This window comes from Oncorhynchus tshawytscha, linkage group LG06 (genome assembly GCF_018296145.1).
Source record: "Oncorhynchus tshawytscha isolate Ot180627B linkage group LG06, Otsh_v2.0, whole genome shotgun sequence".
NCBI lineage: Eukaryota > Metazoa > Chordata > Actinopteri > Salmoniformes > Salmonidae > Oncorhynchus > Oncorhynchus tshawytscha.
The window spans coordinates 24031764-24055805 of NC_056434.1; the positions used below are offsets into that span (position 1 = coordinate 24031764).

At 43.6% G+C, this 24042-nt stretch overlaps 1 protein-coding gene across 6 annotated transcripts; it reads left to right on the forward strand.

The window, feature by feature from the left end:
- The first annotated feature begins 7694 nt into the window (after positions 1–7694).
- LOC112252278 (anillin) lies at positions 7695–23157 on the forward strand. Of its 6 annotated transcripts, none has more exons than XM_024423378.2 (24): positions 7695–8159; positions 9826–9920; positions 10016–10195; positions 12617–12685; positions 12847–13022; positions 13208–13300; positions 13434–13523; positions 13801–13915; positions 16667–16971; positions 17108–17202; positions 17946–18075; positions 18295–18430; positions 18642–18833; positions 19038–19164; positions 19546–19594; positions 19728–19784; positions 19908–19940; positions 20200–20221; positions 20317–20426; positions 20836–20889; positions 21145–21231; positions 21368–21475; positions 21629–21774; positions 22037–23157. In XM_024423378.2, the coding sequence occupies exons 2-24, from the start codon at positions 9830–9832 to the stop codon at positions 22200–22202; spliced, it is 2631 nt and encodes an 876-aa protein (XP_024279146.1). In that variant the 5' UTR covers positions 7695–8159; positions 9826–9829; the 3' UTR covers positions 22203–23157. The 6 variants fall into 6 exon arrangements, with proteins under 6 accessions (XP_024279146.1, XP_024279141.1, XP_024279142.1 ...); XM_024423373.2 differs by lacking the exon at positions 7695–8159 and adding an exon at positions 8357–8509; XM_024423374.2 differs by lacking the exon at positions 7695–8159 and adding an exon at positions 8358–8509 and having other exon boundaries at positions 13804–13915.
- The last annotated feature ends 885 nt before the right edge of the window (positions 23158–24042 follow it).

Here is a 24042-nt window from a genome sequence, read left to right on the forward strand (position 1 = left end):
TGGCTCTATGTAGTACTGTGCGCCTTCCATAGTCTGTTTTGGACTTGGGGACTATGAAGAGATCTCTTCTGGCATGTCTTGTGGGGTATGCATGGGTGTCTGAGCTGTGCCCCAGTAGTTCAAACAGACAGCTTGGTGCATTCAACATGTCAATACCTCTCATAAATACAAGCAGTGATGAAGTCAATCTCTCCTCCACTTTGAGCCAGGAGAGCTTGACATGCATATTATTAATATTAGCTCTCTGTGTTCATCTAAGGGCCAGCTGTGCTGCCCTGTTCTGAACCAATTACAATTTTCTGAAGTCCTTCTTTGTGGCACCTGACAACACTACTGAACAGTAGTCCAGCTGCAACAAAACTAGAGCCTGTAGGACCAGCCTTGTTGACAATATTGTCAAGAAGGCAGAGCAGTGCTGTCATGGACAAACTCCCCATCTTAGCTACTGTTGTATCAATATGTTTTGACCATGACAGTTTACAACCCAGGGTAACTCCAAGCAGTTTGGTCACCTCAACTTGCTCAATTTCCACATAATTTATTACAAGATTTAGTTGAAGTTTAGGGTTTAGTGAATGATTTGTCCCAAATACAATGCTTTTAGTTTTAGAAATATTTAGGATGAACCTATTCCATGCCACCCACTCTGAAACTAACTGCAACTCTTTGTTAAGTGTTGCAGTCATTTCGGTCGCTGTTGTAGCTGACATGTATAGTGTTGCGTTATCAACATACATAGACACGCTGGCTTTCCTCAAAGCCAGTAGCAATTAATTAGTAAAGATTGAAAAAGAAATGGGCCTAGACAGCTGCCTTGGGGAATTCCTGATTCTACCTGGATTATGTTGGAAAGGCTTCCATTAAAAAACACCCTCTGTATTCTGTTAGACAGGTAACTCTTTATCCCCAATATAGCAGGCGGTGTAAAGCCATAACACATACATTTTTCCAGCAGCAGACTATGATTGATAATGTCAAAAGCCGCACTGAAGTCTAACAAAACAGCCGGCACAATCTTTTTAACATCAATTTCTCTCAGCCAATTATCAGTCATTTCAAATCAAATCAAATCAAATCAAATTTTATTTGTCACATACACATGGTTAGCAGATGTTAATGCGAGTGTAGCGAAATGCTTGTGCTTCTAGTTCCGACAATGCAGTAATAACGAACAAGTAATCTAACTAACAATTCCAACAAAAAAAACTACTGTCTTATACACAGTGTAAGGGGATAAAGAATATGTACATAAGGATATATGAATGAGTGATGGTACAGAGCAGCATAGGCAAGATACAGTAGATGATATCGAGTACAGTATATACATATGAGATGAGTATGTAAACCAAGTGGCATAGTTAAAGTGGCTAGTGATACATGTATTACATAAGGATGCAGTCGATGATATAGTACAGTATCTACGTATGCATATGAGATGAATAATGTAGGGTAAGTAACATTATATAAGGTAGCATTGTTTAAAGTGGCTAGTGATATATTTACATCATTTCCCATCAATTCCCATGATTAAAGTGGCTGGAGTAGAGTCAGTGTCATTGACAGTGTGTTGGCAGTAGCCACTCAATGTTAGTGGTGGCTGTTTAACAGTCTGATGGCCTTGAGATAGAAGCTGTTTTTCAGTCTCTCGGTCCCAGCTTTGATGCACCTGTACTGACCTCGCCTTCTGGATGACAGCGGGGTGAACAGGCAGTGGCTCGGGTGGTTGATGTCCTTGATGATCTTTATGGCCTTCCTGTAGCATCGGGTGGTGTAGGTGTCCTGGAGGGCAGGTAGTTTGCCCCCGGTGATGCGTTGTGCAGACCTCACTACCCTCTGGAGAGCCTTACGGTTGAGGGCGGTGCAGTTGCCATACCAGGCGGTGATACAGCCCGCCAGGATGCTCTCGATTGTGCATCTGTAGAAGTTTGTGAGTGCTTTTGGTGACAAGCCAAATTTCTTCAGCCTCCTGAGGTTGAAGAGGCGCTGCTGCGCCTTCCTCACGATGCTGTCTGTGTGAGTGGACCAATTCAGTTTGTCTGTGATGTGTATGGAACTTAAAACTTGCTACCCTCTCCACTACTGTTCCATCGATGTGGATGGGGGGGTGTTCCCTCTGCTGTTTCCTGAAGTCCACAATCATCTCCTTAGTTTTGTTGACGTTGAGTGTGAGGTTATTTTCCTGACACCACACTCCGAGGGCCCTCACCTCCTCCCTGTAGGCCGTCTCGTCGTTGTTGGTAAACAAGCCTACCACTGTTGTGTCGTCCGCAAACTTGATGATTGAGTTGGAGGCGTGCGTGGCCACGCAGTCGTGGGTGAACAGGGAGTACAGGAGAGGGCTCAGAACGCACCCTTGTGGAGCCCCAGTGTTGAGGATCAGCGGGGAGGAGATGTTGTTGCCTACCCTCACCACCTGGAGGTTGGCCCGTCAGGAAGTCCAGTACCCAGTTGGCTCAAATAGTTGGCTCATTTGTGTAAGTGCTGTGCTTGTTGAATGTCCTCTATAAGCATGCTGAAAATTTGTTGTCAATTTGTTGACTGTAAAATAGCACTGTGTCTGGTCAAACACAATTTTTTCAAAAAGTTTACTAAGGGTCGGTAACAGGCTGATTTGTCGGCTATTTGAGCCTGTAAAGGGGGCTTTACTATTCTTGATTCTTGGGTAGCGAAATTACTTTAGCTTCCCTCCAGGCCTGGGGGCATACATTCTAGTAGGCTTAAATTGAAAATATGGCAAATAGGAGTGGCAATATCGGCTGCTAATATCCTCCATAACTTTCCATTCAAGTTGTCAGACTCCGGTGGCTTGTCATTGTTGATAGACAACAATAATTTTTTTTGCCTCTTCCACACTAACTTTACGGAATTTAAAATGACAATGCTTGTCTTTCATAATTTGGTCAGATATACTTGGATGTGTAGTGTCAGCATTTGTTGCTGGCATATCATGCCTAAATTTGCTAATCTTGCCAATGAAAAAAATCATTAAAGTAGTTAGCAATATCAGTTGGTTTTGTGATGAATGAGCCATCTGATTCAATGAATGATGAGCTGAGTTGGCCTTTTTTCCCAGAATTTAATTTAAGGTGCTCCAAAGCTTTTCACTACCATTCTTCATTTCATTAATCTTTGTTTCATAGTGTAGTTTCTTCTTCTTTTTATTCAGTTGAGTCACATGATTTCTCCATTTTCAGTAAGTTTGCCAATTGATTGTGCAGCCAGACTTATTTGCCATTCCTTTTGCCCCATCACTCTCAACCATACAATTGTTTAATTCCTCATCAATCCATAGGGATCTAACAGTTTTCACAGTCATTTTCTTAATGGGTGCATGCTTATTAGCAACTGGAATAAGCAATTTCATAAATGTGTCAAGTAAAGTGTCTGTTTGCTCCTCATTACACACCATGGACCAACAGATATTCTTTACATCAATAACATAGGAATCACTACAAAACTTATTGCATGACCTCTTATACACTATATTCGGCCCAGCCTTTGGAACTTTGGTTTTCCTAGATATGACTACTATATTGTGATCACGACATCCAATGGATCTGGATACTGCTTTCAAGCTAATTTCTGCAGCATTAGTAAAGATGTGATCAATATATGTTGATGATTTCATTCCTGTGATGTTTGTAACTACCCTAGGTTGACTGATAACCTGAACCAGATTGCAGGCACTGATTACAGTTTGAAGCTTTTTCTTGAGTGGGCAGCTTGATGAAAGCCAGTCAATATTTAAATCACCCAGAAAATAGACCTCTCTGTTGATATCACATATATTATCAAGCATTTCACACATGTTATCCAGATACTGACTGTTAGCACTTGGTGGTCTATAGCAGCTTCCCACCAGAATAGGCTTTAGGTGAGGCAGATGAACCTGTAGCCATATTACTTCAATAGTATTTAACATGAGATACTCTCTAATCTTTACAGGAATATGGTTCTGAATATAAACAGCAACACCTCCACCATTGGCATTTCTATATTTTCTGAAAATGTTATTACCTTGTATTGCTACCACTGTATCATCAAAGGTATGATCTAAGTGAGTTTCAGAGATAGTCAGAATGTCATCTGTTACTAGCAAATTATTGATTTCATGAACCTTGTTTCTTAAGCTACATAAGTTAACGTGGGCTATTTTGAGCACTTTTCTTCTGGGAAGTTTACTTACTTGTACTGCTTTACTGGGAAGCTTAGCAGCAGTAGACATGCTCATGTTCTTCATGTTGCGCATGGTGAGCTGCACACCAGTGGACTTCCTCATAGGGCACACCGGCTTGGTGCTAACAGTATAAATCTGGTTCATAGGCACATGATTACTGCACACAATAGCTGTAGGATCAGCAGAGGCATTCAGGACAGTTAGATGGACATGAATTAGGTTACTTACATTGTGTCTACCAACACCCCTGGTGTAATGTACATTTGCTGAAGCATTATGACAACTCTGCATCACAATGGTAGGGATTAGCTGAGCTGGGCTTGGATCATTGATAAGTCATTGTCTCAATGCAGCCTTATAGTGCTGTGAAAGGATCCAGGATCCCATATGATTTGGGTGGATCCCATCCTCCTTATAAAACGTGTTTTGTTTCCAAAAGCTATCGAATTTGTCAACAAAAGTCATACCCATTGAGCTGTAATAATCACATAGCCAGTTGTGAAGCGAAAAAATCCTTCTAAAGCGTTCAAAGAACTCAAGTCCTTTTGTTCACCTGACCTAGAATTCCTTACAATCAAATGCCGACCGCATTATCTACCAAGAGAATTCTCTTCGATTATAATCACAGTCGTGTACATCCCCCCAAGCAGACACCTCGACGGCCCTGAAAGAACTTCATTAGACTCTATGTAAACTGGAAACCACATATCCTGAGGCTGCATTTATTGTAGCTGGGGATTTTAACAAGGCTAATCTGAAAACAAGGCTCCCTAAATTTTATAAGCATATCGAATGCGCGACCCGGGCTGGAAAAGTTCTGGATCATTGTTACTCTAACTTCCACGATGCATACAAAGCCCTCCCTCGCCCTCATGTCGGCAAATCTGACCACAACTCCATTTTGTTGCTCCCAGCCTATAGACAGAAACTAAAACAGGAAACGCCAGTGCACAGGTCTGTTCAACCTTGGTCCGACCAATCTGATTCCACGCTTCAAGATTGCTTCGATCACGTGGACTGGGATATTTTATGGATAGCGTCGAACAACAACATTGATGTATATGCTGTTTCGTTGAGCGAGTTTATTAGCAAGTGCATCGGTGATGTTGTACCCACGGCGACAATTAAAACCTTCCCCAACCAGAAACCGTGGATTGATGGCAGCATTTGCGCAAAACTGAAAGCGTGAATCACTGCCTTTTAATCAGGGCAAGGCGACCGGAAACATGACCGAATACAAACAATGTAGCTATTCCCTCCGCAGGGCAATCAAACAAGCTAAGCATCAGTATAGAGACAAAGTAGAGTCGCAATTCAACGGCTCAGACACGAGAGGTATGTGGCAGGGTCTACAGTCAATCATGGGCTACAAAAAGAAAACCATCCCTGTCGCGGACCCCGATGTCTTGCTCCCAGATAAAGTAAACAACTTCTTTGCTCGCTTTGTGGACAATACAGTCCCAACAACATGGCCCGCTACCAAAACCTGCGGACTCTACTTCACCGCAGCCAACGTGAGTAAAACATTTAAAGATGTTAACCCTCACAAGGCTGCCGGCCCAGACGGCATCCCTAGCCGCGTCCTCAGAGCATGCGCAGACTAGCTGGCTGGTGTGTTTACGGACATATCAATCAATCCCTATCCCAGTCTGCTGTTCCCACATGCTTCAAGAGGGCCACCATTGGTCCTGTTCCTAAGAAAACTAAGGTAACTGAGCTAAACGACTATCGCCCTGTAGCACTCACTTCCGTCATCATGAAGTGCTTTGAGAGACTAGTCAAGGGTCATATCACCTCCACCCTACCTGACACCCTAGACGTACTCCGATTTGCTTACCGCCCCAATAGGTTCACAGATGAAGCAATCACACTGCACACTGCACAAACCCATGTGGACAAGAGGAATACCTATGTAAGTATGCTGTTCATTGACTACAGCTCAGCATTTAACACCATAGTACCCTCCAAACTCATCATTAAGCTCGAGACCCTGGGTCTCGACCCCACCCTGTGCATCTGGGTCCTGGACTTTCTGACGGGCCTCCCCCAGGTGGTGAGGGTAGGAAACAACATCTCCACCCTGCTGATCATTAACATTGGGGCCCCGCAAGGGTGCATTCTCAGCCCTCTCCTGTACTCCCTGTTCACCCATGACTGCATGGCCATGCACGCCTCCAACTCAATCATCGAGTTTGCAGACGACACTACAGTGGTAGGCTTGATTACCAACAACGATGAGACGGCCTACAGGGAGGAGGTGGGGGCCCTCGGAGTGTGGTGTCAGGAAAATAACCTCACACTCAACGTCAACAAAACAAAGGAGATGATCGTGGACTTCAGGAAACAGCACAGGGAGCGTCCCCCTATCCACATTGACGGGACAGTAGTGGAGAAGGTGGAAAGTTTTAAGTTCCTCGGCGTACACATCACAGACAAACTGAAATGGTCCACCCACACAGACAGTGTGGTGAAGAAGGCACAACAGCGCCTCTTCAACCTCAGGAGGCTGAAGAAATTTGGCTTGTCACCAAAAACACTCACAAACTTTTACAGATGCACAATCGAGAGCATCCTGTCGGGCTGTATCACCGCCTGGTACAGCATCTGCTCCACCCACAACCGCAAGGCTTTTCAGAGGGTAGTGAGGTCTGCACAATGCATCACCGGGGGCAAACTACCTGTCCTCCAGGACACTTACACCACCCAAGTGCTGTACAGAAACCCAGCCTAAAACCCCAAACAGCAAGCAATGCAGGTGTAGAAGCACGGTGGCTGTCAGTCCTCTCTGGCTGTGCCGGGTGGAGATTATAACAGAACATGGCCAAGATGTTCAAATGTTCAAATGGTCGTTAAAGGCTGGAGCAGCAGCACAGTCAGGTGGAAGTTGAAACTGGAGAAGGCCAAAAAGATCATCAAGGACAACAACCACCCGAGCCACTGCCTGTTCACCCCGCTATCATCCAGAAGGCGAGGTCAGTATAGGTGCATCAAAGCTGGGACCGTGAGACTGAAAAACAGTCATCATGTCAGGTATCTGGGGCAAGGCCATCAGAAACTGGAACAGCAGTTAAACAGCCATCACTAACAGGGCTCGGGTCCTGAGAATTGGCTGCTGCCAACATACTGACTCAAATCTATAGCCACTTTAATAATTTAAAATTGGATGTAATAAATGTATCACTAGTCACTTTAAACAATGCCACTTTATATACTGTTTACATACCCTACATTTACTCATCTCATATGTATATACTGTACTCTATACCATCTACTGTATCTTGCCTATGCCGTTCGGCCATCATTCATCCATATATGTACATATTCTTATTAATTCCTTTACACTTGTGTGTATAAGGTAGTTGTTGTGAAATTGTTAGATTACTTGTTAGATATTACTGCATGGTCGGAACTAGAAGCACAAGCATTTCGCTACACTCGCATTAACACCTGCTAACCATGTGTATGGGACCAATACAATTTGATTTGATTTGATCTGATCAATACCGCGATTTAGATATGGCAGAGGGCCAGATATGATGGGACTTTTGTTAGTGTCTAGCAGAGTGTCTAGCAGAGAGTCAATCAACTCTTTCAAATCCAGTTTAAACTTTTCAGAGCTGCCCTTCATAATGTCATTAAAACCCACATGGACTACGATAGAATCGATGTCCATGTCCTGGCGTAATACATTCGGGAGCAGCTTAGTAATGTGATTTACTTGAGCTCTGGGATAAGACATTGTTTTTGCACCAGGAACGGTCACATTTCTTATCATGGAGCTTCCCAGAATCACGGCTGGCGAGAAGGACAAGGAAATCCGCCCACTCCAACGCTTCTCAGGATTCGGAGAACTCTTTATGGACGGGCGAGACGCAGGATATGTTTGACTCAGAGAGCTGAAATTTAGCACACATGCTGAGGGATATGAGTCTAGCTAACCCAAGCGATATCTCAGACACCACTGGCCTGATTTTGACAAAAGGTATGTGAATGATGCATCTTGCCATAGAGATCCGGCATTTACAAAATTACACTGATAGGCCCAAGGGGGACACTATTGTAATCAATTGTATGTACATTAGTCACACACAATATCTCAGACACCACTGGCCCGATTTTGACTAAACTTGGGTAGATGTTGTGTCTTGCCATAGAGATCCATAATTTACTCAATTACACTGACTGACCCAAGGGAGGCGCTGCATCAGTCGTGAAGGACTATATGTTTAGGCTATTGCCTTTTTTAAACATGGTTAATGATCAGTGTTGCCATGTGAGCGATTTTCGTGCGAAATTGGGCTACTTTGAAAACTATGTTGCGGGTGACGGGTGGTGGGTATTTGGGCCACTTTTAAATTGCACCGCGCCAGCCATGGCATGTATCTTTTAAAAAAATCTATATTTCACTGCGATCTGCTGCTGCTGACTATCAGGCAGTGAGTGAGTGAGTAAGTAAGTAAGTGAGTGAGTGAGTGGTGGAGGGATGTGTGTGCTTTGAGAGGCAGCTGAGTCACGGAGACAGAACAGCATACCCCATATCGTGACAACTGTTTACCAGTTGTTGGTTGGCTATTTAGATCGGTCATTATGGAGACACCTTTTTTCCATAAAACATATTCACGAGCTAATCCTGATATAACGGCGACAAAGCATTGGAAAACGACTTTAGGCGCACTAGAGCTCTTTCGATAAGTTCGCTCAGAGGTGGTTTAAAGTAAACTGAATTACAATGTTGACTTTTCTTATGGATAACAGTATTAAGCGAAGGGTTTTACTAATGCTCAGTTTTATTGTCTGGAGAGCTGCTCAATTTGAAATGGAAGTTATGGAACTCCTTGTACTTGTGTTATGGGAAAAAGTTGACAATGAAAATGACATTAAATGTGGAGAATGATAGGCTACATTTGCATCTGTTGGCCATCAAGTAGTTGATATGTCATTGTAGGCTACTGTAGCCTACCATTTGATACAATAAGTACAGTATGCTGAAATGACGATAAGCCCAAAGGGGGCGTTTACAGTAATCAACTGAAATTCCAATCTTTGAACGAGCATATCTCCTGTCCCGTTGGTGTTTGAATTGTTATCACTAATTGGCCCAAATGGGGGCACTGCACCATTCGTGGGGGACAACATGTTTACTGTTGACTTGTATTGGATTTTGGTTGTATTTGACAAATCGAGAGTTTGGGAGACTTCAAGGATCTAATAAAGTTAGTTATTGAATTTCCTTGCCTCTTCCACTCTGGAAGTTAATCGTCTACCTACCATAAATACAATACCAAAAGTTTTGCGCACTAACGCTTGGCGTTACGGTAGTCTTAGGGCGACGTTTTCAAGCACAACAGACGTACGTCTAGAACCCGCTGAAATTCAAAGTTTAAAGTAGGAAAGGCATCGAATAAACAGAGTCGTTTGAATCTTCACTGCAATTTATGCCCAGTCGTGACTTGTTTGCCACACACTGACATTTCTGTTAAGGTAAGAGGATGCTATATCCTACACATTTTAGCTAACGGTAAGTCGTTTCAGCCGCATACGTTAGCTAACAGCAGTATGCAGCAGGCTCGTAGCTGAACCTCTCAACCAGCTCATTTGCATAATCGATAGCTAGCTGGGCACTGCACTTCATTTGGTTTATTTTATAGGAGCATGGATAGGAAACATCGAAGTGGGTTGTCGACAGCTTTGAAGAGACATAGAGGTCCTCTGTCTGACACAGAGGGCAATGTCCCCTCGTCAGGTGAGTGTGTTGTCAATGTGTAGCTAACAAACACCTAACTAACAGTGCAGAGTTGGGGCATACCCGTTATTATGAACTTCCTTATCCTGTCTTAGAGGTCAATGATGTTCAGAAGAGGCGTCGCCTGAAGTTGTTGGGCGAGGAGAACGTCAGTCCTAACAAGAGTTCTTCATCAAGAGACCACCTCTGCTGTGCAGAGCTGGAGGTGAAGCCAGACACCCCCACTCTCTGCTCTGTCCGCTCCAGAGTACAGCAACTAACCCAGAGACGTGAGGGTAAGATCAGACATGCTGCTGCTAATCTCTTTATTTATATTATCTGTCCTGATTGCCTAGTCACTTTTACCACTACCTACATGTACATATTATCTCAATTATCTCCTTGTAAACTCAGCAAAAAGAAATGTCCTTTCACTGTCAACTGTGTTTATTTTCAGCAAACTTAACATGTGTAAACATTTGTATGAACATAACAAGATTCAACAACTGAGACATAAACTGAACATGTGACTAACAGAAATGGAATAATGTGTCCCTGAACAAAGGGGGCATCAAAAGTAACAGTCCGTATCTGGTGTGGCCACCAGCTGCACTAGGTACTGCAGTGCATCTCCTCATGCACTGCACCAGATTTGCTAGTTCTTGCTGTGAGATGTTACGCCACTCTTCCTCCAAGGCACCTGCAAGTTCCTGAACATTTCTGGGGGGAATGGCCCTAGCCCTCACCCTCCGATCCAACATGTCCCAGACGTGCTCAATGGGATTGAGATCCGGGCTCTTCGCTGGCCATGGCATAACACTGACATTCCTATCTTGCAGGAAATCACGCACAGAACAAGCATTATGGCTGGTGGCATTGTCATGCTGGAGGGTCATGTCAGGATGAGCCTGCAGGAAGGGTACCACATGAGGGAGGAGGATGTCTTCCTTGTAACGCACAGCGTTGAGATTGCCTGCAATGACAACAAGCTCAGTCCGATGATGCTGTGACACACCGCCCCAGACCATGGCAGACCCTCCACCTCCAAATCGATCCCGCTCCAGAGTACAGGCCTAGGTGTAACTCATTCCTTCGACGATAAACGCGAACCCGACCCTCACCCCTGGTGAGACAAAATCGCGACTCGTCAGTGAAGAGCACTTTTTGCCAGTCCTGTCTGGTCCAGTGACGGTGGGTTTGTGCCCATAGGTGACGTTGCTGCCGGTGATGTCTGGTGAGGACCTGCCTTACAACAGGCCTACAAGCCCTCAGTCCAGCCTCTCTCAGCCTATTGCGGCCAGTCTGAGCACTGATGGAGGGATTGTGGTATCTGGTGTAACTCGGGCTGTTGTTGTTGCCATCCTGTACCTGTCCCGTAGGTGTGATGTTCGGATGTACCGATCCTGTGCAGGTGTTGTTACACGTAGTCTGCCACTGCGAGGACGATCAGCTGTCCATCCTGTCTCCCTGTAGCGCTGTCTTAGGCGTCTCACAATACGAACATTGCAATTTATTGCCCTGGCCACATCTGCAGTCCTCATGCCTCGTTGCAGCGTGACTAAGGCATGTTCGCGCAGATAAGCAGGGACCCTGGGCATCTATTCTTTGGTGTTTTTCAGAGTCAGTAGAAAGGCCTCTTCAGTGTCGTAAGTTTTCATAACTGTGTCCTTAATTGCCTACCGCTTGTAAGCTGTTAGTGTCTTAACAACCGTTCCACAGGTGCATGTTCATTAATTGTTTATGGTTCATTGAACAAGCATGGCAAACCGTGTTCAAACCCTTTACAATGAAGATCTGTGAAGTAATTTGGATTTTTATGAATTATCTTTGTAAGACAGGGTCCTGAAAAAGGGATTTTTATATAGCCCAATAATGGATTAAAGGAGACATACTCCTTATAGCTCATGGACCTTACATGTTCTGTTTAAAGGCGAACTGGCTCTGGCAGCCCAAATGGCCAAACAATCCATCTAAACGTGAATCAATTCTCAAATGTGGTATGGTTCTGAAAACATAAATCCCTCTCTTTTAATATCACTTCAAAATTTCACAAATGCAAAGTACATAGTTACTGTACAGTGTTTTAATAGTTGCAGTATTTTTCAGTGACAACATGTTTGTGTCGTCCGACTTCCGGATTTCGGAGATGCACATAGCTAATTTGCACAGGTAGTCCACTCTGTTTTCCTGTAAACAAGCACTGTAAACATGAAAAATATGGCTGTGTGGGAAACCTGACCCTATAAAGGTGTATCAATTTAACCTTTTGTTCTTTGAAGATTATTTCTCGCCGATATGAAAGAAAAGGTCCTTGTGCTTCAAAAACCGTACCGCCAGCAATCCATGTTAATGTTCAGACCAAGCGTTGGGAGTCTTATAAAACCTCCCTGTACAGAAAACGCCTTCTTCCAATGACTTACGTAATGGAACTGCGAGTCATCATGAAACTAGAGCTATCCTTGTATTATAGCCTCTTTATTGATATTCATTGTTACTATTTTCTATTTTTATTTAGAACATTTTCGTACTTTTTAAATCTGCCTTGTTGGGAAAGGGCTCGTTAAGTAAGCATTTCACGGTAAAGTCTACACCTGTTGTATTTGGAGCATGTGACCAAGTTTGATTTGATAACTCTCCTTCCTAAAATAACCTACATGCAATACTTAGATCTGTAGTCATTGAGAAACGGTGACCAATGGTGGTTGTTTTGTTTGTAGGAGGCCCTCTACTGGCTCTGAGACCATCCATTATAATCCAGGAAGGGTTCAAAAACCACATTCTTATTGGTGAGTAATCTTACACATTCACCTTTAATGCTTCTTTACACAGTGTCCAACACTCACTTGCCAATGTAAAGAATGCATCATTATCAGTCATTGAATGTGAGGGAGAACACTTTTCTGCTCTGAGGTTGTTGTATGATAGGAGCATCTGGTCTGTTTTTCAGGTGAGGCAGAATTCAGCTCACTGGTGGAGCGGTTTAACGCCCCCACCACCTGTCCGGCCAGCCCTCTGCCAGGAAACTGGTGCCCCCGTACCCTCTCCAACGCCGTTACCAACTTACAGCTTAAACTTGAGAACAGTGAAACACCCAGCTCCAAGCAAGTCTCCTGCATACGCCAGGTCTGTGCCACACACACACACACACCAGGCAGTGAAGTAAGATTTTCGATGTGGTTTGTGCGCTCACCAACTCTCTTGAGAACAGCAGGAGCTTATCTAGAGGTTGTTGAAATGTTGATATTACACAATTGTTAAGATTCCTGGGAAGTGTCTGTCTAAAGGCTTCTATTTGTCTGACCAATCAGGAAAGGGAGGATGAGCTGCGACTCTTAAGGGCCCAGCCAATTGCAAAGAATGTCTTTCTAAATCAAAGATTCTCTGATTCCTCACTGACTGAGGTAAGTTTGGTGTTACCCTCCCCTTGTGTCTGGTAATGGCATATTGTTCTTAAGGGTTGTGTTTGTGGCTCTTTGGTTGAGCTCAAGTACTCGGTTCCTGATAGAACAATGGTATTTGTTGTGAGATCATTAGAGGGCGACCCCACCCGTCTCCTCATCCTCCACTCGGATGATGGTTGGCTATAGCAGGAGACTGCAGTGGCCACCGTTCCAACCATGGAATGTGAGTTTACATATATGGACATTAGACTCTGTGTAACTGGTTCTGTGGAGAAACCGGGGTGTCTCAATGTCACAGGTGTCACTGACAATCATTGTCCTCTTCAAAGTCATGTGAATGGTAATCGGGTTTAAGGGTTCACCTGGTCCTTTACATAGTGGCACAGTACCTTTTGTAATATGTGTATTACAAAAGGCTTCATAGATGTGTACATTAGAGGAACAAAGGTGCTTGCTTGTATTTTGGCCTGAGCTATTAAAAAAAAAAAAGTTTTGTCCAGCAGGCAGACCTCAATGTGACTGGTGATGAGCCTCTCTGGGTGAAGGACGGCAGCTTTACCGAGACTTCTGTCACTGCTAAGATCCATGGAGTGGAGCCTCCAATCCAAGACATTGGTAAGACACTGCAAGAGGAGAAGTCACTATTACAGATGAAGAGCTTGGAGGTAGACACTTTAACAGTATATATTGAGAAAAATCTAACTGTTCCTGTTAGTCAGAGTTTTGTGCAAATGTCAGTGTAGATTATGGGTGTGAGATGAGAGCCTCAGTTTACAACATGGATGTCCCACCACAAGAGGTTGAGGAGACGCATGACAGAGGAGGCAGAGTGCACTCTGGACATTTGTCAGGGAAATGCTCTGCCAGATAAATGACATGAGGCAGCAGAGGGTCCTGTAGTGAAAGAGCAGGACAAGGCAGAGTCTTCTGCTAGTAACAAGCAGGAGGAAAGAGGTTCAGTCCTTAGTGAGAAGCAGAGGGGTGTGGAGTTCTATATAGGTGAACAGTTGGATGATGAGTCCCATTCCCTTTTAGATGATAAGCAAGTGTCAATGGAGTCGGGAGGAGGTAGGGTCCACGATAGAGGAAGAGAAGGGGAAGATGAGGTCCCCACTAGAGGAGGAGAAGAAGGAAATGAGGTGTTCTGTAGTTGAAGAGATGGGGTACTTTGTAGGTGAGGAGCAGATGGAAGTGGGGTCCCCACTAGAGAAGGTTGGGTTCCCATTATGTCAGGAGCAAGAGGAGATGAAATCTTCAGGAGTTGAAGAACAAGGGAAGCCAGAAAGTCTTGTAGATTAGGTCCAGGGTGTGGCATCTGCTGAAGGTGAAGACCAGGGGAGGGGGTTCTGTTTTGGGTCATAAGCAGGGGTTGACCACAAACTCGTCAGACAGGGAACAGGAAGACTCTGAGCTACATACAGATCAGGAACAGACTTGTGAACTGCAGTCAGAGGCAAAAGAGCTTAAAGAAAGTCACCTTTACCCTGGAGCCAGAAATGATCAATGACTAGGCCCTGTGTGAGCTGGACTCCTCATCTAGCTGGAGAAGAGAGAGTATGTCAGGTGAGACAAATGTGGTTTAGGGCTGTTGGCACAAGTTGGTGAGGTGATAAATAAACAATTTGGGTTTCTTACAGTGATTTTAGAAAGTATTCATACACCTTGACTTATTCCACATTGTTATTACAGCCTGAATTGAAAATGGATTAAATAGATTATTTTTTTCTCGAATCCATCTACACACACACTACTCCATAATGACAAAGTGAAAACATGTATAGTCATTTTTGCACATTATTGAAAATTAAATACAGAAATATATTTACATAAGTATTCACACCCCTGACTCAATACTTTGTAGAAGCACATTTGGCAGCGATTACAGCTGTGAGTGTTTCTGGGAAAGTCTCTAAGAGCTTTCCACACCTGGATTGTGTAACATTATTGTATTCAAAATTCTTCATTCTCTGTCAAATTGGTTCTTAATCATTGTTAAACAATCATTTTCAGGTCTTGCCATAGATTTTTAAATAGATTTAAGTCCAAACTAACTCAGCCACTCAGGAACATTCATTGTCTTAGTAGTAAGCAACTCCAGTGTAGATTTATGTTTTAGGTTATTGTCCCGCTGAAAGCTGAATTAATCTCCCAGTGTCGGTTGGAAAGCAGACTGGACCTGGTTTTCATCTATGATTTTGCCATTTGATTCCGTTTCTTTTTTTTATCCTGAAAAACTCCCAGTCCAAACCGATTACAAGCATACCAATAACATGATGCACCGTGTGTGTGTGTGGTACTCCGTAATGGCTTGTATTGGATTTGCCTCAAACAAAACACATTGTATTCAGGACAAAGTTAATTGCTTTGCCATATTTTGTGCACTATTACTTTAGTGCCTTGTTGCAAACAGGGTGCATGTTTTGGAATATTTGTATTCTGTACATGCCTCCTTTTCACTATCAATTAGGTTAGCATTGTGGAGTAACTACAATGTTGTTGATTCATCCTCAGTTTTCTCCTATCACAGCCATTAAACTCTAACTGTTTTAGTCACCATTGGTCTCAAGGTGAAATCTGAGCAGTTTCCATCCTCTCCAGCAACTGAGTTAGGAAGGACGCCTGTGTGTATTGATACACCATCCAAAGTGTAATTAGTAACTTCACCATGCTCAAAGGGATATTCCATGTCTGCTTTTAAATTTTTTACCCATCTACCAATAGGTGCTCTTTGCGAGGCATTGGAAAACCTCCCAGGTCTTTGGTTGAATCTGTGATTGAAATTCATTTCTTGACTGAGGGACCTTACAATTATCTGTATGTGTAGGGTACAGAGATGAGGTCATTCAAAAATGTTAAACACTATCGCAAACTTGTTAAGCACATTTTTAGGCTCGCCATAAAAGGGGTTGAATACCTATTGACTCAAGACATTTGAGCTTTAAATTGGTTAATAATTTGTAATCATGTTAAAATCATAATTCCACTTTGAGATTAAGGGGTATTGTGAGTAGGCCAGTGACGCACAGTCTAAATTGAATCCATTTTAAATTCAGTCTGCCTGTAACAACAAAATGTGGAAAAAGTCTAGGGGTGTGAATACTGTCTGAAGGCACTGTACAGGCAGTCGCTTACACACCTGGGTTATAAAGATTGGTCATATTTTACTGTCTGCAGTGCACTCCATTCTAAACAATTGGTTCAATGGGTCACTGCCACCACCTCACACCCCTATCATTTTTTACACTGAACAACCAAATGATGAGCCATTTGAAATATTTGTTACAAGTTGGAAAACCAGGTCCCAGACATACTACAGCAATAGTTTGTTTGAATGTTAACTTACTGCATATGGGGATATATCCACAGAGGCTGAGCTGAGCTCTCAAGATGAAACCAACACTGCTGAGATGATTGACCTGATGTTTAAGGACATGCTGGAGGCTTCTGCCCAGGGAAGAGAGAAGGAGGGCAATGAGGATTATGACAGTGGCATAGCCACAGTGATGCGCAGAAAGGAGAAAACAGAGTTGGACAAGGAGAAAGCTGAGGAGGGTGAAGACCTGGAAGAGATCAGGGAACTGGACTCCAGTGTAGATGAGCTGCTGACCCTCCCACCCAGCTGCATCCTCTCTCCTCTCAGCAGGTCTGTGGAAGCTGTGGTCACTCCAATGGTAAGGCTCTGCAGACAGACAAAGGGTGCCAGGGTCACCTTGTTCAATGTGATTCTGAAAGTGTTGCCCTGCAGTTTTAGAGCTTGGAGTGTTTACACTTCCAAATTGACATCTAAGTGTTTTAATATCCCTGCAGAGACTTGTAGCTAGTCAGCCAGCCACCCCACCATCCCTACCTCTGACTCCTGAAGAGCTGACCACTCCCCCTGCCGACAGTGCCCCTCTCTACAGGTGAGCCATCATGTCCTCTACACCAGGGTTTCCCAAACTCTGTCCTGCCCCCCCAGGGTGCACATTTTGGCTTTTGCCTTAGCACTACACAGCTGATTCAAATAATCAAAGCTTGATGGTGAGTCTGTTATTAGGGTGTAAAAAAACAAAACTGTGCGAGGGGGGGGATCAGCTAACATGAGTGAAATTGGAAAATAATATTTTCACTATGAAAATCTTTCAAAAGATATGATTGGCAGTCACCTGAGTAGAACAGTGGTCTAAGTCACTACAGATTCGGGTTCAGTCACGGGCTGTGTTGCAGCCGGCTGTGACAGGGAGACCCATGAGGTAGTGCACAATTGGCCCGGCATTGTCCGGGTTAGGGGAGGGTTTGGCCGGTTGGAAAGTCCTTGTCCCATTGCGCTCTAGCGACTCCTGTGGTGAGCCGGGCGCATGCACGCTGACATGGTCGCCAGTTGGACAGTGTTTCCTCCAACGCATTGGTGCAGCTGGCTTCCGGGTTAAGTGAGAAGTGTGTCAAGAAGGAGTGCGGCTTGGCAGGGTCTTGTTTCGGAGGACGCGTGGGTCTCGACCTTCGCCTCTCCTGAGTCCATATGGGAATTGCAGTGATGTGACAAGACTGTAACTACCAATTGACTATCAAGAAATGTAGGTAAAAAGTACAACAAAAAAATTTTTGGCTTGTGATTTCTACCTGTGACTGATGACTCCAATGTGTTTTGTCATTGATTGATTAACAGCATCGATGCTTACCGTACCCAGAGGCAGAGCACCAAGCCAGCTATTCAGAGTGTAACCCCAGGGTTGCAGAGGCGTGCCGCTGAGAAGTCCCACCCCCAGAAAACTGTCAACACCAAGGACAGGATCATGGTCTGTAGTACAACTTGGAGCGGTTGAGTCTAGTGTGTCTTCTGTGTCATGGAGTGTGACTACCACTGTAGCATTTCATCCAAAACGTTCCTTTATGTGAAGGCATTGACAAATGTACCACATGGATAACATAACTATGCCTCTGACACTGTGAAGAAATATTATTTAAATGATTATGGCTGGGTGGAGTGAATATCCTGTCCTGCTGTGATTGGTCAGGTTCTGAATGAGGAGGCTGCCAAGCTACAGACGGTCATCAATCAGACGTTGCAGGCCCTGAGCTGCTGCACTGACGAGGACCACGGCAGAGGTTCCCTGGAGGAGGCCGAGGCTGAGAAACTACTGCTCGTCTCCTGTGAGTCGCCGCTGGTCATATCCACCTTCTAGCGCCATGATTCCAGTTTTTCCATCTGCTCAGTTAGTTTCTACACAAACTCATCTCTATCTCTGTCCTATGGTTATTCCTCTCCTTTCCCTCCCAAATCCTTCTATTCTGGAGTGAATGATGAACCTCTTGATTAGTCTCCATTGTATTGTCATCTGACTGTCCCCTCTCTCTGTGTCAGGTGAGAAGCGGGCGGCCCTGCTGGCTGAGGTGACCAGGTTGAGGGAGAGGGGGGTCTCAGGGGAGTTAGAGGGCGGTGATGGTGAGGGGGACACCAGCATGTCCCAGCACCACTGCAGGGGCACCGTCAGCATCAACAGTGTCCAGCTCCCTCTCAAGGTGGAGTTTGTCTGCTCAGCCCGCACACAAACAGGTACCTACCATCCGATAGGCTATGCATGTTGTCACCTTTATAATGTAAAGTTTATTTTGAATCTGCCAGCTGCAGAGGTTAGTTGTTTGCCTCTTCATTTAGGTTAAATGCACAAAACAGTATAGTCCAATTCATGGTCAGCTCAAGACACCATACCAGATTATTAATGAACAAGTCTCCTGAATATTTCTCTCCTCCCTAAAGGTCGCCCAACTCACTATTTCTTTGTCCTGATTCGCTATGGACCCTGCAACATTGTTGCGACCCCATTGGCCACTGCAGCGGATGCCCAGAATGGAGACACCATCTCCTTCCCCACCTCCATCACCATGTGAGTCCCACCACTGGTTCCACATATGGAGTATGTGGACTAAAGGTGACAACTCGATTGTCGGTCTATACAGTAGGGGGCTGTTTGTTCGCCGTTTGCTTGCTGTCGGTGTGCGTGTTATAGAGACCACTCGCCGGTGGACGACTGACGGCCATCATTTTGGCCGTATTTCTACATGTAGAATCAGTTTGCAAATTACGGCCGGCTCTGTTCAGAGGTGCCAAGTACTCTCTGCCGGCAATCCTACTTGTCTGTCCGTGCCTTGAAGGAGATGCTTATGTAATGTCTACTGTATTATGTAATGTCTACTGTATTACTGCTGAAATGGCTTTCACCCCTTGTCTGTCCAAGTCTTTCTGATTCTGTACTGTGTCCCTTCAGGCAGGACATTCACTCCAACTTTGAGATTGATGTTGAGGTCTACAGCCTGGTGAGATGGAACGTATTACTGAATGTGTCACTTAAAACGGATGTATTAGTAAATCTTTACAATAGAGGGTCAATGTTGAGAAAGGTGTTAATAGGTTGTATGTATTATTTCCAAACTTTCTTCTATTACTCAGTCCCACACCTCAGGCAACACCTGTAATGTGGATCTCCGCAGCTCTTCCAGGTCAAAGGTGAGTGAGCTAATCTTCTGATTTAAGAAATGCTGTCCAGTGTTCTACAGATTACAATGAAGTATACATGCGAGTGTTCTGCACAAAGCTAATTTCTGATCTTACTACTTGTTCTTCTTTAAGATCACCCCAAGGAAGCTTCTAAGCACCATAAAGGTGATCAGCTTTCTTATCTGCCTAGTACTTGAAATGTCCCACTCACTGTGTATGTATCTGCATGACCCTTTTCAATGAAATGCTGTATATGTTAGGACACTGTATAGATCTGGGATGTCAGAGAATACATATTTGATCGGTAAGAGTGCAGAAAGGCACACATGCATTTAATTTGGAATAGATGGATAGACACCAACCCTTTTTCCTTACTTGTTACACATTTCTCATCTGAAAACTTTTTCTTGTTGCTTTTCAACAGAGATCCAACCACCGTGTGACATGTAAGTATTATTGTCCCGGTTGCATATAATCTGAAGATAAACATTCATCCTGAGTGGTGTCAGTTTTTGATTTAGATCAAATCAACCGCCCACAGCTTCTACCATGCCAGCCCTGAACACCCGCCGCACCAGCCACTTCTCTCTGGTTGGTTCTCACAAGATCTCCCTGGCCTCCCTGGGCCATAGCAAGTTCCCCCTGGACAAGGTAGACTCACCTCACCTGGCTGCACGTCACAGTCACCTGCTGCAGTGCTCCAGCCTGGATGATTGTGTATCAGATATTTTTACTGCAGTATGGGAAGATGTGGCGATTGATGTTTTTGTCACTGCATTTATCTTGTCCTTTTTGATTTTGAACCACCTGATTGCTAGCTTGTTTCACTCACGGTCACTTGAGGATGTGGGTTACCATTTGATTGAATCTATGTCATGTCACATTTCAGATTTTTCCACCCGTTGTAATTCTGTCAGTTGCGATATACAGATTGGAATGGTTGTCATTTCCTCACATGACTTTAGTTTGTTTTTGGTTGAAAGTTTTCCCGTGTCTGGGTGTGGATCACTAGTGACGTAACCTTTACCACCCCCTGTGCTGTGTCTCCACTTGTGCACAGATACAGTTTGAAGGCAAAATCAGGAGACTCCTGGGAGATGAGTTTCAGGAAAAGGTTTTGCTCTCACTTTTTCTCTTTGCTTCTCCATTTGACTCCTTTCATGCCTCTGAGTGTGTGTGGCCAGCAACACTGGTATCAACAACCAATAATTAGTCTTAGCTACACTGGCTTCAATATCAGTGATGGTGTACTCTATAGGTAGATGAAAATGTGTGTAGAAATAAAGCTAGATCCTTAGCTAGATGAACTATTACAAGCAGCACAACCCTGGCATCCATGTCCTGCTAGTTCCCCCTCCTCTCTGCACAGGTGCCCTTCCTGTCTCCACTAGAGGGAAACATCTACCTGCGACTAGACAGCGAGAGCCACTCTAACGTCCAACACCAGGGCTTCCTTGTGAGTTACTGTTTTGTTTAAACTCAAATCATTGGGATCTCTCCTGTGAATATTATCCTGCTTCTGTCCTCTATACTTTCTTTACAGTATTTCATCTTCCACCCACCCCTTCTTTCTCCCTTCTCCTTCCATTCAGACAATGTTTGAGGTGGTGAATGGATTTGGAGCTTGGCAACGACGCTTCTTTGTCCTGGAGGGAAACCACATGTCCTATTGGAACCACCCCAATGACCAGGGCAGCGAGGTGGGCATTGAAGTGACAGATGACTATAGACTGGAGCTCTTGGTTTTATTTCTTGTAGACCAAGTTACACCCTGACTTGATATTTCTTATGGTCATTGAACTCTTAAAAACATTCTGTTATTCCCTCTACTGTACTGTCTGTTGTGCTTGCAGGTAGCAGAAGGCAGTATCTCTTTGTTTAGTTCCTCTAGTCAAAGTGTGAAGCCAGTGAAGAGGGACTCCTGTGCTCGCCCTTATACTTTTGAACTGGTCAGTGGCATCCAGACTGCACAACAGAATGACCAGCTCGCTCTGGCCAAGTAAGATTAGATTTAATAGTTGTTACTTTACAGTTCATGCTAGACAACTACTCACATGATACAAGCAAATTACCATTCCTTGACAACAAGTGGTCATGGATGTTTTCAATATTAATGTTTTGTGAATGACAGATCCTGCTAAAGTAAGCATATCTGTGTATGTCATAGACGGTGGTGTATCTTCATAGATCTAGCATGACATTTCAGTATTCCCATTAAGTGTTGAATCCAATCTCTCTTCCATGATCTCTCTGTTCTTCAGGTGCTGGTTCTCAGCAGATACGCGGGAGGATCGAAAGGACTGGATGGAGAAGCTGAACCAGGTTCTCCTGGACCTGCATGCCTGGACTCACGGAGCCCTGAACCATGCTGGAGCACAGCCCAACACTCAGGCCAGCAGTGGGAACATAAGGGAGAGCAGTCTGTAACACACTATTATATAATGATATGCTATATCTTTATATATATATATATATATATCCCTCTCTCTCTCTTTATATATATCTTTATGGATTCTTATGATTACCATTGGGAGGTTATTTTATACGTGGTGATATTTTTGCCTTGTCACTTTGAATAGCTCTTTAAAATAGAGCTCCATGTTGTGGCCTATTAGCATTATATACTATTTAACTGAGCTTGAAGTGGACAATTTAACTACATCCATATGATCTAGAAACTACTGAATAAGTATCAAAGCTAGTGCAGAAGAGCCCTAACACTAAATGGATGATTAGTCCAATAGTGTAGTTATAATTCTGATAAGCCAAACACTACAAAGCATGACATGTCTACTGGACAACATTATTTCAGTACTACAGCATTGCTGTAATACCCTCTAAAGTGTGGAAATATGTCTCTCAGAAATAATATAGTCTACCTCTAAAATATATAAATACCTAATCTAAAAACTCATTAATTTAGTGATTTTTAGTAGAATTGCAGTGCAAGTTGAGTTATAGTATTGTACTTGACAACCTGCTACGAGGTTGGAAATACTGACCATTAATGAGTTCCTTCATTCAAAATCTAGTGCTGTGTTGTGCATAACCCAACAGGGGCCAGACCACAAATATGGCAGCTACCCAGGCAAGGCAATTGAGAGTATAGAATGATGTACGTCCGAAGGAGATGTTCGGCATAATGTTAGTGCCTCATCTGATGATAAATCCTAGTAGGACCCTAAAGGGATATGATGAATGTAGCTGCTGTCTGTAGACTCTGATGTTAACCTATCCCCCCCCCTTGATGTATTTGCTGTCAATCTGTCATTCTCTTTTTGTATGTGGATGTTATCAGCTACCTGTCAACATTCTTATATGCAGTTGATTTGATGAAGGTACTACAAGTAAATAATAAAAATGTCTCTAATATTGTACATTATCTGATGCATTTGTTTTATGTCCCTCCTTTTTTACCCTGTACATTTTTATATGGAGAATATGAACATTGAGTTCAAAGCCCCATGGGCTCAAATGTAGCATTTATTGTCCGAAGTCATTAAAGCTGACACACACAATGCAGTGTGACCTTAATGACTAATATTTCTCTATTTTAAAATAGTGATGGCAATATTACAATATGATGCAGCAGTTTGTATCTCAATTTCTATAAAATAATTTCTGGGTAACAATGAAGTAACTTATTGTGATTGTTTTCAATTGAATTGGCCATAAATAAACAATAGCTTCTTAGCAAAGAGAATTTTCAAGCAAAGAATTTTGCTAGGGCTATGGGAGTGGCAAGAAAGTTTGAAACTCTTATTGGTCTATTTTAAGCAATAAAGCCTGAGGGGATGTGGTATATGACCAATATACCACGGCTAAGGGCTGTTCGAAGGCACAACGCGAAGTGCCGTGGTATACTGGCCATATATCACAAACCCCCAGGGTGCCTTATTGCTATTATAAACTGGTTACCAATGTAATTAGAGCAGTATAAATCTATGTTTTTGTCATACCCGTGGTATATGGTCTGATATACAGTGCCTTGCGAAAGTATTCGGCCCCCTTGAACTTTGCGACCTTTTGCCACATTTCAGGCTTCAAACATAGATATAAAACTATTTTTTTGTGAAGAATCAACAACAAGTGGGACACAATCATGAAGTGGAACGACATTTATTGGATATTTCAAACTTTTTTAACAAATCAAAAACTGAAAAATTGGGCGTGCAAAATTATTCAGCCCCCTTAAGTTAATACTTTGTAGCGCCACCTTTTGCTGCGATTACAGCTGTAAGTCGCTTGGGGTATGTCTCTATCAGTT

Coding starts and splice junctions, on each gene's coding strand:
- LOC112252278 (XM_024423373.2), top strand. CDS start 8,400: ATGTTTAGGCTATTGCCTTTTTTAAACATGGTTAATGATCAGTGTTGC. Junction 17,203..17,945: donor GACAGTGCCCCTCTCTACAG/GTGAGCCATCAT, acceptor ATTGATTAACAG/CATCGATGCTTACCGTACCC. Junction 19,785..19,907: donor GCAGCTCTTCCAGGTCAAAG/GTGAGTGAGCTA, acceptor TTCTTCTTTAAG/ATCACCCCAAGGAAGCTTCT.